General features: G+C 45.6%; 1 protein-coding gene across 1 annotated transcript in view; it reads right to left on the bottom strand.

Moving 5' to 3' along the window:
* LOC139422572 (uncharacterized) overlaps positions 1-5,464 on the bottom strand; it is a 34,599-nt gene extending 29,135 nt beyond the window's left edge. The window contains exons 1-9 of the mRNA XM_071173717.1: positions 5,408-5,464; positions 5,228-5,264; positions 5,075-5,125; positions 4,871-4,921; positions 4,718-4,768; positions 4,514-4,564; positions 4,361-4,411; positions 2,509-2,590; positions 1,922-2,087 (exon numbers count right to left, since the gene is read on the bottom strand). Of these exons, the coding sequence (XP_071029818.1) occupies positions 1,922-2,087; positions 2,509-2,590; positions 4,361-4,411; positions 4,514-4,564; positions 4,718-4,768; positions 4,871-4,921; positions 5,075-5,125; positions 5,228-5,264; positions 5,408-5,464 (597 nt within the window). The remainder of the gene's footprint in view (positions 1-1,921; positions 2,088-2,508; positions 2,591-4,360; positions 4,412-4,513; positions 4,565-4,717; positions 4,769-4,870; positions 4,922-5,074; positions 5,126-5,227; positions 5,265-5,407) is intronic.
* Between the last annotated feature and the right edge of the window lie 10,604 nt (positions 5,465-16,068).

Raw genomic sequence — 16,068 nt, 5'->3', positions numbered from 1 at the left:
CAAGGTGTCGAAAGCTTTCCACAGAGATGCTGGCCCATGTCGACTCTAATGCTTTCCAGAGTTGTGTCAAGTTGGCTGGATGTCCTTTGGGTGGTGGACCATTCTTGATACACACGGGAAACTGTTGAGAGTGAAAAGTCCAGCAGCGTTGCAGTTCTTGACACACTCAAACCAATGAGCCTGGCACATACTTCCACAGCCCGTTCAAAGGCACTTCAATCTTTTGTCATGCCCATTCACCCTCTGAATGGCACCCACACACAATCCATGTCTCAAGGCTTAAAAACGTATTTAACCTGTCTCCTCCCCTTCATCTACACTGATTGAAGTGAATTTAACAGGTGACATCAATTAGAGATCATAGCTTTCACCTGGATTCACCTGGTCAGTCTGTCACGTTCTTAATGTTCTGTACACTGAGTGTAAATTGGTCATGAAAAAGTCATAAATAAAACTAAATACATGTGTAAGGTAACTAACCATAAAAGCATCAGGTGAAAGCCACTCATAACAGTATGGGACCAACCCACAGACAGGACATCAAATACATTACAAATAAGTCAAATGAACATAATCAAAAGATGAAGAAAATGAACCTTTTCTGACACTAAGGTTATAAGGTGTCAATGTATGTGGGTATGTCATTCGCCTAAGTCATTTGACCTGACCGACACTCTGACTGAAATAAACATTCTAATTAAACGGTGAACACAAATGTCAACATAGCTACACAATTCCTGTCTAAAGTTGTGGTATTTTTCACAATGTCACTAGTAGGTGGGGATGTGGGGTACAGTTCCTTCTGCAAGACCTGTGGGGAACACTTCCTATGAATACCCTATTCATAATGTGTGATAAGGGTATTTATAACACCTTATAATCTATGCATTATACATCATATTGCATGACATAGGCACTAATGGCTAATACATGTCTATATTCCTACAGCATTTTAAGCAGGCAGTATAATGCCTTATGATTATGAAGCTAAGTGGTATGACCTCATGAAAGACTCTTTAGGAAATTGTGTCAGAGGGCTATACTGTAACGACTTCACGTAGGAGTTCCGCACTCCTGTTAAAGGGACAGTTCACCCTAATTAAAAAATGTATTTAGCTTTCTTAAAGCTGTAAGCAGTCTATGGACAAGCTCAGACAGTAATCCATGCTTTGGTTTCGGATGGGTGGACTTATAACGTGAACGTCTAACAAGCCAAAGGTTGCGTGTTCGAATATCATCACGGGATATTTTAGCATTTTTGCTAATTAGCAACTTTGCAATCGCTTACTACTTTTTAGCTTAATGAGCACATAATGTATAATATAATGATCCTAATGTGGCATCTGGCATAGTAATACTTTTCTTCATGAGGCATTACACATCCTGGTGATAATGCTTTATGCAGTTATAGATGTTCATGAGCAGTTATTAGCACCTATGTTGTGCATCCTGATGCATTATGAATAGAATGTGTTATTAATGCTCCTATATTGCATTATAAAGAGAACATCCTGTTTGAACTGACCAATCGTGCTTTCGTATGAAAACAGTGGTTTAAATAAAGTCTGATGTAATATCATCTAGAGTCTAAAATGAGTAGTAAAATACACTTTTCAGAATGTGCCTTGGGGTTGACATGACTGATTATGATGAAGCAAGTCACAAATGTGTATCTTATAATATGTATATTATATACAGTATTACTGTGTCTTATCATATGGTGTTAGGTTTTCTTTTGTTATACAAACGTCCACCGTTTGTTACAGTTCTCCTCTACTTGACTCCATGTCATTAGGTCCTTGGTCCTTGGGAAAAACACAAGAGTTACAAATATGCTGGACCAAAAAGACAACGAGCCCCGTCATTTTAGATACCAAGACAAACAGTTCACCAGTTGTCAGAGGACATAAACAGTACTTACTATTAACTCAGGAGGTTTGGTGACTTGGTCCTTGTCCAAGGCCTGTTTGTCCAATAGAGCAGTGGTCTCCTCTGCAGCTCTGTCAGACAAGGGAGAACCTTCATTCATCTGAGGAGGTCCTGGACTCTGTGCACCAGGAGTCGCTTCCTTAGTCTCATCGTTAACCCTGTTGGAGTAATAAGACATCAACATTCACATTCATGATCAACCATAATACTGTCCCCTAAAGAGATAACAGGGTTTCCCAAACTCGGTCCTGAAGGGAGAAATGAGATTGTCATTCATTGGACAATGACGATCTACCAAAGGAGTCCTCATGTGGAGATTTTACCTGACAACCTTGGGTACATTCAGTGGATGGGAATCAGCATGTGTCTTCTGACAGGTTTCAGTGTCTGCTCTGTCATTGTCTGACAGCTTTCCATCCTCCATTCCTAGAACACCTTCCTCTCCTTGGCCACTAAAGTTGAGATTATTACATTGATAATGATTTAAGTATCTCTATTGGGAAGGATACAAATGTTCTCCATATCCATAGCCTACATTACAGAGGACTGGCAGGTGATTAGTCATGTGGTACAGTTTACCTGGCATCTCCATTCAGCAGAGGGTTGTCAGCGCCTGTCTCTTCATTGTTCATGGGCTGCCTGCTCTCCTCTCCTGGCTCACCTCCTTGGTCACTAAAAGTGAGATTATGATGAGCATGACTGAAAGGATAAGCAAGGCTCTAAAGGCAGGGTCTTTGCTGAAAGTTGTTGCTTGCCAATAGACATTGCTGGTATTTAGAAATGCCATGCGGATCTATTGAGTAATTCTTCCTTCGCCTTCTATAGCAGGGCTTTCCAACCTGTTCCTGGAGAGCTACCCTCCTGTAGGTTCTCTCTCCAACCCTGTTCTTGGAGAGCTACCCTCCTGTAGGTTCTCTCTCCAACCCTGTTCCTGGAGAGCTACCCTCCTGTAGGTTCTCTCTCCAACCCTGTTCCTGGAGAGCTACCCTCCTGTAGGTTCTTTCTCTAACCCTGTTCTTGGAGAGCAACCCTCCTGTAGGTTCTCTCTCCAACCCTGTTCTTGGAGAGCTACCCTCCTGTAGGTTCTCTCTCTAACCCTGTTCTTGGAGAGCTACCCTCCTGTAGGTTCTCTCTATAACCCTGTTCCTGGAGAGCTACCCTCCTGTAGGTTCTCTCTCTAACCCTGTTCTTGGAGAGCTACCCTCCTGTAGGTTCTCTCTCCAACCCTGTTCTTGGAGAGCTACCCTCCTGTAGGTTCTCTCTCCAACCCTGTTCTTGGAGAGCTACCCTCCTGTAGGTTCTCTCTCCAACCCCAGTTGTAACTAACCTGATGCAGCTTTTTAACCAGCTTTCAGGGATAGGCAACTTTGATGGGAGCCACAAACATCTGAATTCATTATGAGGGACCACAGTGGCTCCTGAGTACCCACATTCACACTCACACATGCAGTCAGAGCCTGCCCTAAGCAACATTTTGCTATGGGGAGTAGAGAACATTTTGCCATGGGGAGTAGAGAACATTTTGCTATGGGGAGTAGAGAACATTTTGCCATGGGGAGTAGAGAAATGTTTGCATGTCAATATGATATCTAAGTGAGAGTGACTTACAAAATCAATGCCCCCTGTCAACAATTTGACGATGATTACTACAAGTTTAGGTAGCTGGTCAAATACATTTACCAATCTAAAAAATGGTTAGCTGACATGGGCTAATTGAGTGACTGTCAGTGACTGACATGACAAGAGGAAAACTGCTAATACACAACCAAATTTCAAAATTGCACCTTGTGAAGCCACTACCAAGATTCTCTGTTCTGATGAAACGAAGATTGAGCTCTTTGACCTGAATGCCAAGCGTCACGTCTGGAGGAAACCTGGCACCATCCCTATGGTGAAACATGGTGGTGGCAGCATCATGCTATGGAGATGTTTTTCAGCGGCAGGGACTGGGAGACTAGTCAGGATCGAGGAAAAGATGAACAGGGAAAAGTACAGAGAGATCCTTGATGAAAACCTGCTCCAGAGCGCTCAGGGCCTCAGACTGGGGATGAAGGTTCACCTTCCAAATGGACAAATACACTAAGCACACAGCCAAGACAACGCAGGAATGGGGAAAACTCCCCAAATACAGGTGTGCCAAGCTTGTAGCATAAACAGTCTGAATACTTATGTAAATGTCATTTTTCAGTTTAAGATTTTTAATACATTTGCAATAATGTCTAAACAGCTGTTTTTGCTTTGTCATTATGGGGTATTGTGTGTAGACTGATGAGGGAAAACAACTATTTAATACATTTTAGAATAAGGCTGTAACGTAACAAAATGTGGAAAAAGTCAAGGAGTCTGAATACTTTATGAAGGAGTCTGAAAAAAATACAAATAACAAGAAGACACGTGTCCTCAAACTTGAAAAGCAACATACTCATCTCACCTGATGCACCAGAGACAATGATACAGGTCCAATGCAACATACTCATCTCACCTGATGCACCAGAGACAATGATACAGGTCCAATGCAACATACTCATCTCACCTGATGCACCAGAGACAATGATACAGGTCCAATGCAACATACTCATCTCACCTGATGCACCAGAGTCAATGATACAGGTCCAATGCAACATACTCATCTCACCTGATGCACCAGAGACAATGATACAGGTCCAATGCAACATACTCATCTCACCTGATGCACCAGAGACAATGATACAGGTCCAATGCAACATACTCATCTCACCTGATGCACCAGAGACAATGATACAGGTCCAATGCAACATACTCATCTCACCTGATGCACCAGAGACAATGATACAGGTCCAATGCAACATACTCATCTCACCTGATGCACCAGAGACAATGATACAGGTCCAATGCAACATACACATCTCACCTGATGCACCAGAGACAATGATACAGGTCCAATGCAACATACACATCTCACCTGATGCACCAGAGACAATGATACAGGTCCAATGCAACATACTCATCTCACCTGATGCACCAGAGACAATGATACAGGTCCAATGCAACATACTCATCTCACCTGATGCACCAGAGACAATGATACAGGTCCAATGCAACATACTCATCTCACCTGATGCACCAGAGACAATGATACAGGTCCAATGCAACATACTCATCTCACCTGATGCACCAGAGACAATGATACAGGTCCAATGCAACATACTCATCTCACCTGATGCACCAGAGACAATGATACAGGTCCAATGCAACATACACATCTCACCTGATGCACCAGAGACAATGTTACAGGTCCAATGCAACATACTCATCTCACCTGATGCACCAGAGACAATGTTACAGGTCCAATGCTCCTGATTCAGAAATAAGATAACATCAATATATTTACTTCTTATAATAAAATAGTTTACATTTGGAATGTTTTTTCCCCTGGTACTGTAGTTTACAAGGTAACTGTACATAAACCTAAACTGCAGTGATAAATAGCCATACTCACAGTGTGGTCTACGTTGACACACTCCAGGAGGGTGATGCAGGAGTAGCTGACATCCATCACATTGGGTGCCTGTGTAGTGTTTTTGTGTTGACAAAGTTCAGCAAGCCACATAGACATAGAAAAGCATTTGACCCGTATCATCAACTCATAGTGAAAGTTATGATACATGGAAGAGGTAGAGTTAACAGTGACGTCTGACTCATTGGGGAAGTCTTGCATCCTTATGCAAATCAGTTTCAGCTCTAGCACTGATATTAAAAACCTGCAAGTAATTGAAACCCTGTTTTCCTTTCACAATTTCCATGGACCTGATTCCTACTAGTGGGGCAGTCTGATAATGGTGTCATGATTCAGTGCACTGTAGGTGGTTTCTGTAGGACCAGGACAAACTCAGAGAACCAGAGATCAGAGTTGTACCTAGTTAAGTGACATGGCCGGTAACCACTCAGGTCTACATCATTCTGACCACTAGAAGGGGCTCTTGTTGAATAAATGAAACAGAAGACTTCGTCTGATTCGAGTCATGTTGAACTTCACCTCAAGGTATATAACTGATTGAATGATTCAATAGGTCAAATGAAGTAGGCTGGTGCATAACATGTTTACAAAGATGATGAACCTTCTAGGTTGACTGTGACAATTGACCCTCAGTGAGGGGAGGGTGTGTGGCTAGTGTAGATATTGAAAATAATATAATTATTGTGATCACTTGTGGTTCATTTCAGAGTGGGAAGACATGGGAAAACATCAATAAACCCATCATCCATTCCATTCCATTACTGTCTATAGGGTGAGCACCCATCAGACACCCCACAAAGACAGACATACAGTGCTTTAGACTCAGTACTGTCTGTGTACATGATCACATCTGTGAGGGTCTACAGTAGCTACTGTAGAAACCAGGAGCATTAATGTGTGGCACAAAGGTCACTGTGTGTGTGTGTGTGTGTGTGTGTGTGTGTGTGTGTGTGTGTGTGTGTGTGTGTGTGTGTGTGTGTGTGTGTGTGTGTGTGTGTGTGTGTGTGTGTGTGTGTGTGTGTGTGTGTGTGTGTGTGTGTGTGAGAGAGAGAGATAATATGTTTGCGTGTGTGTGATAGCACAGGACATCCTCCTGTTGTCTTTGGGAGCTGGTCCATGGAGACAGCGTGACAACCCTCCCATCAGATTGTGTCTGTGAGAGCAGGAGAGCAGGCGCTCAAAGGGCCCTCTGTCATCTGCCCCTTCACACTCACTCTCTCTTTCTCTCTCACACACACGCACACCAACAGATAAAGCAGGGCTGCCAGAAGGAGCATGCTTAATTTACAGATTCACTGGTCCAGCGAGAAAACACAGACAGGAGTCTGTCACTCAATCTGGCCCGATCGCTTTCTCCCTCTTTCTGTCTCTTTCCCTTCCCCCCTCTGTCTCTCTCTCTCTCTCTCTCCCAAACTCTCTCTCTCTCTCTCTCTCTCTCTCTCTTGCCCTTAGTCTATTTCAGGCATGTCCATACCAAAGGCCCATCCATAGAGTTGGAGGAAAATAAAAGCTAAGTAATGTTGAATTACACTCCAAGTGAACATGACATGTTCTCAGTTCCTAAACATACTAGAAACCTACTACCTGATTGACTTGGCCTGAGTTACCAGAGGGGAGGGGACTGGGGGGGGGGGGGGGGGGGGTGGAGAGAGTAAGGGGCTCCATACAATCATATTATCAATTTTCCATAGATATCATGTGACAGTAGGAGGTATTCACATCCTGCCCAGGCTGTGTTCCAGAGAGAGAGAGAGACAGAGAGAGACAGAGAGAGAGACAGAGAGAGAGAGAGAGACAGAGAGAGAGAGAGAGAGACAGAGAGAGAGAGAGAGACAGAGAGAGAGAGAGAGACAGAGACAGAGAGACAGACAGAGAGAGAGACAGAGAAAGAGAGAGAGAGAGAGAGAGACAGAGAGAGAGAGAGAGAGAGAGAGAGAGAGAGAAAGCTGGGGACAGGCAGCATAAACAGAGAGAGCGAGAGAGAGGGACAGACAGAGAGAGAGAGGGACAGACAGAGAGAGAGGGACAGAGAGAGAGACAGAGAGAGAGAGAGAGAGAAACAGAGAGAAAGAGAGACAGAGAGAGAGAGAGAGAGAGAGAGAGAGAGAGAGAGGGAGACCAAGAGAGACAGAGGGAAGGAGAAACAAAGACTAAATCAAATCAAATTGTATTAGTCACATGCCCCGAATACAACAGGTGTTGACCTTACCGTGAAATGCTTACTTACGAGCACCTAACCAACAATGCAGTTAAAAAATATATATATACAAATAAGAATAAGAAACAAAAAGTAACAAGTAATTAAAGAGCAGCAGTAAAATAACAATAGCGAGACTATATACAGGGGGGTACCGGTACAGAGTCAATGTGTCGGGGCACCGGTTAGTCAAGGTAATTGAGGTAATATGTACATGTAGGTAGAGGTAACAACAGAGAGTAGCAACGGTGTGAATAGTCTGGGTAGCCATTTGACTAGATGTTCAGGAGTCTTATGGCTTGGAGGTAGAAGCTGTTTAGAAGCCTCTTGGACCTAGACTTGCCGCTCCGGTACCGCTTGCCGTGCTGTAGCAGAGAGAACAGTCTATGACTAGGGTGGCTGGAGTCTTTAACAATTTTTAGGGCCTTCCTCTGACACCGCCTGGTATAGAGGTGCTGAATGGCAGGAAGTTTGGCCCCAGTGATGTACTGGGCCGTACGCACCACCCTCTGTTGTGCCTTGCGGTCGGAGGCCGAGCAGTTGCCATACCAAGCAGTGATGCAACCAGGAGGCTCTGAATGGTGCAGCTGTATAATATCCTTTTGAGGATCTGAGGACCCATGCCAAATCATTTCAGTCTCCTGAGGGGGAATAGGTTTTGTCGTGCCCTCTTCACGGCTGTCTGTTAGTTTGTTGGTGATGTGGACACCAACAAACTTGAATCGCTCAACCTGCTCCACTACAGCCCCGTCGATGAGAATGGGGTGTGCTTGGTCCTATTTTAATCCTGTAGTCCACAATCATCTCCTTCGTCTTGATCACGTTGAGGGAGAGGTTGTTGTCCTGGCACCACACGGCCAGGTCTCTGACCTCCTCCCTATAGGCTGTCTCGTTGTTGTCGATGATCAGGCCTACCACTGTTGTGTCATCGGCAAACTTAATGATGGTGTGGGAGTCGTGCCTAGCCATGCAGTCATGAGTGAACAGGGAGTACAGGAGGGGACTGAGCACTTACCCCTGAGGGGCCCTCGTGTTGAGGATCAGCGTGGCGGATGTTTTGTTACCTACCCTTACCACCTGGGTTTGGCCCGTCAGGAAGTCCAGAATCCAGTTGCAGAGGGAGGTGTTTAGTCCCAGGGTCCTTAGCTTAGTGATGAGCTTTGTGGGCACTATGGTGTTGAACGCTGAGCTGTAGTAAATGAATAGCATTCTCACATAGGTGTTCCTTTTGTCCAGGTGGGAAAGGGCAGTGTGGAGTGCAATAGCGATTACATCATCTGTGGATCTGTTAGGGCGGTATGCAAATTGTAGTGGGTCTAGGGTTTCTGGGATGATGGTGTTGATATGAGCCATGACCAGCCTTTCAAAGCCCTTCGTGGCTACAGGCGTGAGTGCTAAGGCTCGGAAGTTGTTTAGGCAGGTTACCTTAGTGTTCTTGGGCACAGGGACTATGGTGGTCTGCTTGAAAGATGTTGGTATTACAGACCCGGACAGGGAGAGGTTGAAAATGTCAGTGAAGACACTTGCCAGTTGGTCAGCGCATGACAGACAGAGAGACAGAAAGACAGAGAGACTGAAAGACAGAGACAGAGAATGAGGAACATAACATAGGTCTGTAGACGTTACAGTCCCCAAAGTACCACCCTAGATCTGTGTGAAGACTGTGAACTCAGGCTAAGAAAAGCCTAAAAGTGTTATAGAACTCCATTCAACTACAACAGTCTTCAGCATAATCCCTATTCTCATGGTGTGGGATCAAATATGAGCACCATCTCCAGAGGAAGGGCAGGCCGGCTGCAGACCCACCACGGCCCTCTGAAGTGCTTTGGTCTTAGGGTTGACCAGGGGTGGAATATGCAGGGAGCTGTAGTGTGTGCTTGCCCGCGTTCGTTTGTCAGTGTGTGTCGGCGTGTGTGTGACCACGGCCAGGACATCTGAAAGGCCATCTCCACACTATGGAGTTTCTTTGATGAAGAGCTTAAACTAGGTCTGTGTTGTAGAGCTCTAACCAGGTCTGTGTTGTAGAGCTCTAACCAGGTCTGTGTTGTAGAGCTCTAACCAGGTCTGTGTTGTAGAGCTCTAACCAGGTCTGTGTTGTAGAGCTCTAACCAGGTCTGTGTTGTAGAGCTCTAACCAGGTCTGTGTTGTAGAGCTCTAACCAGGTCTGTGTTGTAGAGCTCTAACCAGGTCTGTGTTGTAGAGTTCTAACCAGGTCTGTGTTGTAGAGCTCTAACCAGGTCTGTGTTGTAGAGCTCTAACCAGGTCTGTGTTGTGGAGCTCTAGCCAGGTCTGTGTTGTAGAGCTCTAACCAGGTCTGTGTTGTAGAGCTCTAACCAGGTCTGTCCTGTGGAGCTCTTACCAGGTCTGTGCTGTGGAGCTCTAACCAGGTTTGTGCTGTGGAGCTCTAACCAGGTCTGTGTTGTAGAGCTCTAACCAGGTCTGTCCTGTGGAGCTCTAACCAGGTCTGTGCTGTGGAGCTCTAACCAGGTTTGTGCTGTGGAGCTCTAACCAGGTCTGTGCTGTGGAGCTCTAACCAGGTCTGTGCTGTGGAGCTCTAACCAGGTCTGTGTTGTAGAGCTCTAACCAGGTCTGTGCTTTGGAGCTCTAACCGGGTCTGTGTTGTAGAGCTCTAACCAGGTCTGTGCTTTGGAGCTCTAACCAGGTCTGTGTTGTAGAGCTCTAACCAGGTCTGTGTTGTAGACCTCTACCCAGGTCTGTGTTGTAGACCTCTAACCAGGTCTGTGTTGTAGAGCTCTAACCAGGTCTGTGTTGTAGACCTCTAACCAGGTCTGTGTTGTAGACCTCTAACCGGGTCTGTGTTTTGGAGCTCTAACCAGGTCTGTGCTGTGGAGCTCTAACCAGGTCTGTGTTGTGGAGCTCTAACCAGGTCTGTGTTGTAGACCTCCAACCAGGTCTGTGTTGTAGACCTCTAACCAGGTCTGTGTTGTAGAGCTCTAACCAGGTCTGTGTTGTAGACCTCTAACCATGTATGTGTTGTAGAGCTCTAACCAGGTCTGTGTTTTGGAGCTCTAACCAGGTCTGTGCTGTGGAGCTCTAACCAGGTCTGTGTTGTGGAGCTCTAACCAGGTCTGTGTTGTAGAGCTCTAACCAGGTCTGTGTTTTGGAGCTCTAACCAGGTCTGTGTTTTGGAGCTCTAACCAGGTCTGTGTTGTGGAGCTCTAACCAGGTCTGTGTTGTAGAGCTCTAACCACTGTAATACACATAAACATGCTAAATGTACTTTCATACACACACCATGTAGTTAGTATGTAGCCTACATGTCTATATAGCCTACATGTCTAACATAAAACTCACAAAATAAAGTTCATTACATAGTCATAGAGAGTTATTTAAGGGTACTACAAGTAGAGGTGGCATGGGAATATGCTAACCCACAAATCCCCATACCTCATCCCCCTTTCCCATATCTCAGCCTCTTCTAGACCGAGCCAAACCCCCTCCTCGTCCAAAAACCACCTCTCTCTCTCTCTCTCTCTCTCTATGCAGCGATGAAGCAGAGCAACTTGAGCTCTCTGAGAAAGTCTTATAAAAGGGAGGGAATAAAACAATCACATCAAGCACATTGACCACCTCTCCCTCACACCCTGATCTGAGACATCCAAGACAACCTGTGTGTGTGTGTGTGTGTGTGTGTGTGTGTGTGTGTGTGTGTGTGTGTGTGTGTGTGTGTGTGTGTGTGTGTGTGTGTGTGTGTGTGTTTGTGCATGCTTTGTGTGCCCAGGGGCCTATCCTCACGTGCATTGATTACAGGAACTGAATGCAGTATAGGCTACTCATGTCACAGTCATTTCCTGTACTATGTCACAGTGATGCACTGCTTATTCACGTACAGTTAGGTCACGTATTGCACAACCGTAGCGAGTCACTTGGACAGCCCCTATGAATCCGTTATCCAGAGAAGAATCTCCTGAGAGGGATCTCTGTCAAACAAACAAATCACTCTTTCTGAACCGCTGCCTTGTGGTAAACTTGTTAAACTCTCTCTCTTTGTGGTGTTTTCCCCCTCTCTCTTCTCCCCTTCTCTTTCTCTATTGTCTCCCTTTTACACTCTCTCTCTCCCTCTCTCTCCACCTCTTCTTTCTCTCTCATCTCCTCTTCTCTCTCTCCCTTTCTCTCTCTTCTTATCCTTCTTCTCCCCTCTCTCTATCATTCTCTTCTCCTCTCTTTTCTCCCCTTTACTCTCTCTCTACAACTCTCTTCCCCCTCTCGCTAGCCCTCTTCTTCCTCTCCCTTCTCCCTCTTCCCTTGTTGAGCCTTGTTGATGTGGGCTCTAGTTCTGTTCCTTCGCTCAGTGAACCCAGGGTAAAGAGTGTCTTGTTACACCAGTACTGGCCCTTTTGATAAAGCCCAGTATTGTGAAGGATAACCCTCAGAAACAATCCGGATTTCACACAGACAGCACCGTGTGTATTTCTGCAGTCCCTAAACACAAATATAAACACACCAAGAACATTCACACACACACTCCCATACAGCCAAACATACGTAGCGTACAATCGCTCAAACCCACAACACTCCAGGTCAGAGAATGTATTGTTACTGTGCGCTGCACTCATGTGGTGGAAGTAAATATCAGGACAAAACTCACATCAGGTTACAAACTCTCTCTACAGGTTGTTTTCCTTCCTTTGTACTGTATAATTACCCTGGTGTGCACTGCTTCCTCTACTTCACTACTAAAGCCAGCTAGCTACCTCACCACCGATGACTGACGGACACCAGAGATTGGGAAAGGGGAGCAGAAGTAACAGTGTTATAAACGACCTGGAATGGGAATGTCCTTCTTCTCTCTCACTTCCATGTTTATGTATGGAAGGAGCTCTTAGGGGGGGCAGGGTAGCCGAGTGGTTAGAGCATTGGACTAGTAACCGGAAGGTTGCAAGTTCAAACCCCCGAGCTGTCGTTCTGCCCCTGAACAGGCAGTTAACCCACTGTTCCTAGGCTGTCATTAAACATAAGAATTTGTCCTTAACTGACTTGCCTAGTTAAATAAAGGTGAATTTTTAAAAAATTTAAGCTGTCCACATTTGGGTGAGCCGTGCTCTTAAATAAACATGGGCTTTGTTGAGATAAACCATTGTCTATCCTCTATTGTCCCGCGGGATCAGTGAGGTGCTCAGGTACTCACCTGAATGGAGGGGGGACAGGTCAGCACACGTCACGGATGGAAGTTGGAACACGAGGCCAAGAGAGGGAGCGAGGGTGGCTGGAAGTGCTGTCCAGACAGGCAGGCTCCTCCTGGTGCCTGGAATGCTTCCATACAGCTGTCATCATTCCTCATCATTCCTCATCATTTCCGGTGATTGCGGAGGTTCCCAGAGGATTCCCGACATCAGTTTCTCCATCCATCACTGGCCACCAAAGGGAAGAGGAACTACAAGAAAGACGTTGTCATAACTCAACACCCTCGGGTCACACTAATAACCATGGTCACAGCAGGCAGATGGATCTGTGAGACCGTGTCATTCTGTCAATGGGCCAATTACTGCAATAGCTGTTAACACTCACATCCTGTGACCTTTGGCCTAGTGTGCCTGTACACCTACAGGCTGTACAGTTTTAGAGAAGTATAGAAACTAAGTGGTTGAGCGACATGTTTGCCACTGTTCTAATGAGGACAGAGATAATATAAGTGGTTCATGCGTGTGGATGTCACCCCATTTTAACACCGATTATGGTCTTTGTCTTGTATCAGCACTCAGCGTGACAACACCTTGTGTATCCAAGCCATTCCTACATCTTGGCTTAACTCGTTGCCAAGACACAAACACACATCTCTCACATACACACGCACACACATACACACGTTGGTCCCTGTGGCCTCAACCCCACTAGGTTGTCCAGTCCTCCTTGTTGTTTCAGCTGTGAACACGGGAGAGGAATTACTGGTACTACCACTGCACTGATACGACCTTCCTCCCCATCACTGACACCACACACATACTGTACACACACACATACTGTACACACATGCGCACTCTCAAACACACCACACACACACATTGTACTCCAATTCTTTGTAATAGTTCACACACTGTATGATCCAAAAAAACATCTCACAGCACCACGCAACAGCAACAATACGGGAAAGCCATTATGTTAACGTCAACGTCATAATTGTTTGCAGACATTCTCTGAAATGGACTGGTCTAGAGTCAGCTCATCGCCGGCAGACTGCAGATGAATAAGTGCAGAGAAATGGAGAACTGCAGAGCAGATACATCTGTTACTCTACATGGCTCTTCAGCCTCTATAAACAGACCCTGTATGTGTCTCAAGTGCACCCTATTCCCTACCTAGTGCACTACTTTTGGCCTGGGCCTTGGGGAGCCATTTGAGATACAGGCACTGAGTGTCATGTCATGGTAACATGTCAGAGTGTGAGGGAGTGTGAGGCTCTGTGGACTGACCCTGACCCTGGGACCCAGATGGTTGGTTTGTCTCTCCTCCCTCGTCCCGACACCTCACTATTCCTTACCATGCTTTCGCTCTCCAGCCCTTGTTTTCGCATTCCAATCGGTCCTTAACGACCCACAATGCCTGGCGTATAGTATATACACACAAGCATGCATGCACTTGAGTACGTAAACACAAACACACACCCACAGGCATGCAGACACATTACACATACACCCACCCACCCACCAGGCAGGTAGTCTCTCATCCTTTAGACCGTACAGTATAAACACGTTGCTTGATATCTCTATCAACATGGTGTCTTGTCTCTGTTCTACAGATAACATTGTTTTTTAGCTCCATGTTTTGTCATAGTCCAACACATTCCTTAGGAACCTTTAGACATTCTTACCTGTCGGACTAATCTAGCTGTTTATGTTCATGTGTGAACTGAGGGGTCAAAGTGGCCCCGATAACCTTGACATAGATAGTGGTAGCACTTGATAGCATACCACCCTCAGGGTAATGTACCCGGCAACGTTCTGTTTCACACCGTCAGACACTGTAAAATAACATCCACACATTGAGCAGCCATATACATCCGACAGAATGACTTCCAGGTAGGTAAATAGGGGCCTGTGGTGTTATTCACCGTCTTCAGAGTTAGGCTGTGTTTATTACACATCCCAGGCCCCAAGGGCCACAACTGCTGCCATGCAACAATATTTGAAATAGAGATTATTTACATATCAAATACTGAAATGCTAGATAAAGGTTACAATCCTTGTTAAGTTTAAAGGCTTGACAGCGAACAGGAAAGGCAATACTATAGTTCATCTTTCCTGTTAATCTTTCCTTACTGTATTGTTTGAGCTGGCACAGCAGCCATGTCCAAAAATGTGTTTTGGGAAGCTGCTAAATTGATAATGTTGAGATTGGATATTTTTTACCAGTCTGTCTCTCCCACAAATTAAACACTCAACGGTGGGATCCAAATATGTGAAACAACTGCAACTTCACTCATCAATATTCAACGGTAACAAAAGCTCCCCCTCCACCCCGCTTTGGGTCCATCCTTGACAAAACGGCTATCCTGGAGGCGGTGTGGCCGTGCCCAAATGCCCACGCTATGATACTATCCCCATCAGATATATCATACAGGTGTGGACTCTGAGGCATGTGGTCGTCCAGTGGGTTGAGTATGCAGGTGGGGTGTGTGATGCTACGTGTCTGAGACTACACACATCTGCAGAGTTTCCACGTCACACTAATTGCCATCGCAGACCTGACGTACGTCCACCCAGAGGGCTCGAAAAGCTATTTCTGGCACCGTTTGGGGTGTTTTCTTCTCTTTCTGCATACCAAATGATCTGGCCTGGTCTAATCCCCTCGGTGCAGCATGATGAAGGCAGATTTATCTAGCGCTGTGTTGCTGGAGCATAGAGAGACTAATGCCTTTCACAGGCCTGTATCAGGAGTCAGGACACAATGTGCCCGCTCTGCTCTGCTCTCAAGTCTCAGGTCTTAATGGCTGCAGCATTCCCAAACTGTCATTGCTGGGATAGATGGAGTATATGGAGGAATATTCAGTCTAATGGAGCTGAGCAGCAGCAGGTCTCAACTCAAGCATACTAAAGAGCCCATTAATCCCTTCTAATTCTATCAAGAATTGAGCTGCAGAGGGATAAGAACCCCACTAAATTCCAATCCAGAGGCTATGTCTGTAATGCCATGGAGACCGACCCTGGGATTATATGCAAAGCAGAAATAGCTCCTCTTTCTCCACTGTTGATTCAATGTACAACAGTAAGCTGCTTGAAACTGTGCCTTATTATGAGAAGTATTTGGCGGACTGTAGAAGTTTCTTGGTCATTACATTACCAGAAAGAAGCCCTCAAAGGAAGCCTGGTGGGGGAGTTTTAAATGCCTGGGTGATGTTATCCCATCTGATAGTATGATAGGCAGACAGCAGGTATGATACAGGTGTCCTCTCCACCTCCACTAGACAGGTATGCAGGTGAGCTACGTG

This window comes from Oncorhynchus clarkii, chromosome 12, assembly GCF_045791955.1.
Source record: "Oncorhynchus clarkii lewisi isolate Uvic-CL-2024 chromosome 12, UVic_Ocla_1.0, whole genome shotgun sequence".
In the NCBI taxonomy this organism is placed as follows: domain Eukaryota; kingdom Metazoa; phylum Chordata; class Actinopteri; order Salmoniformes; family Salmonidae; genus Oncorhynchus; species Oncorhynchus clarkii.
The sequence above is the reverse complement of the archived record's forward strand: the minus strand, read 5'-3'. Positions and strand labels throughout refer to the sequence as shown.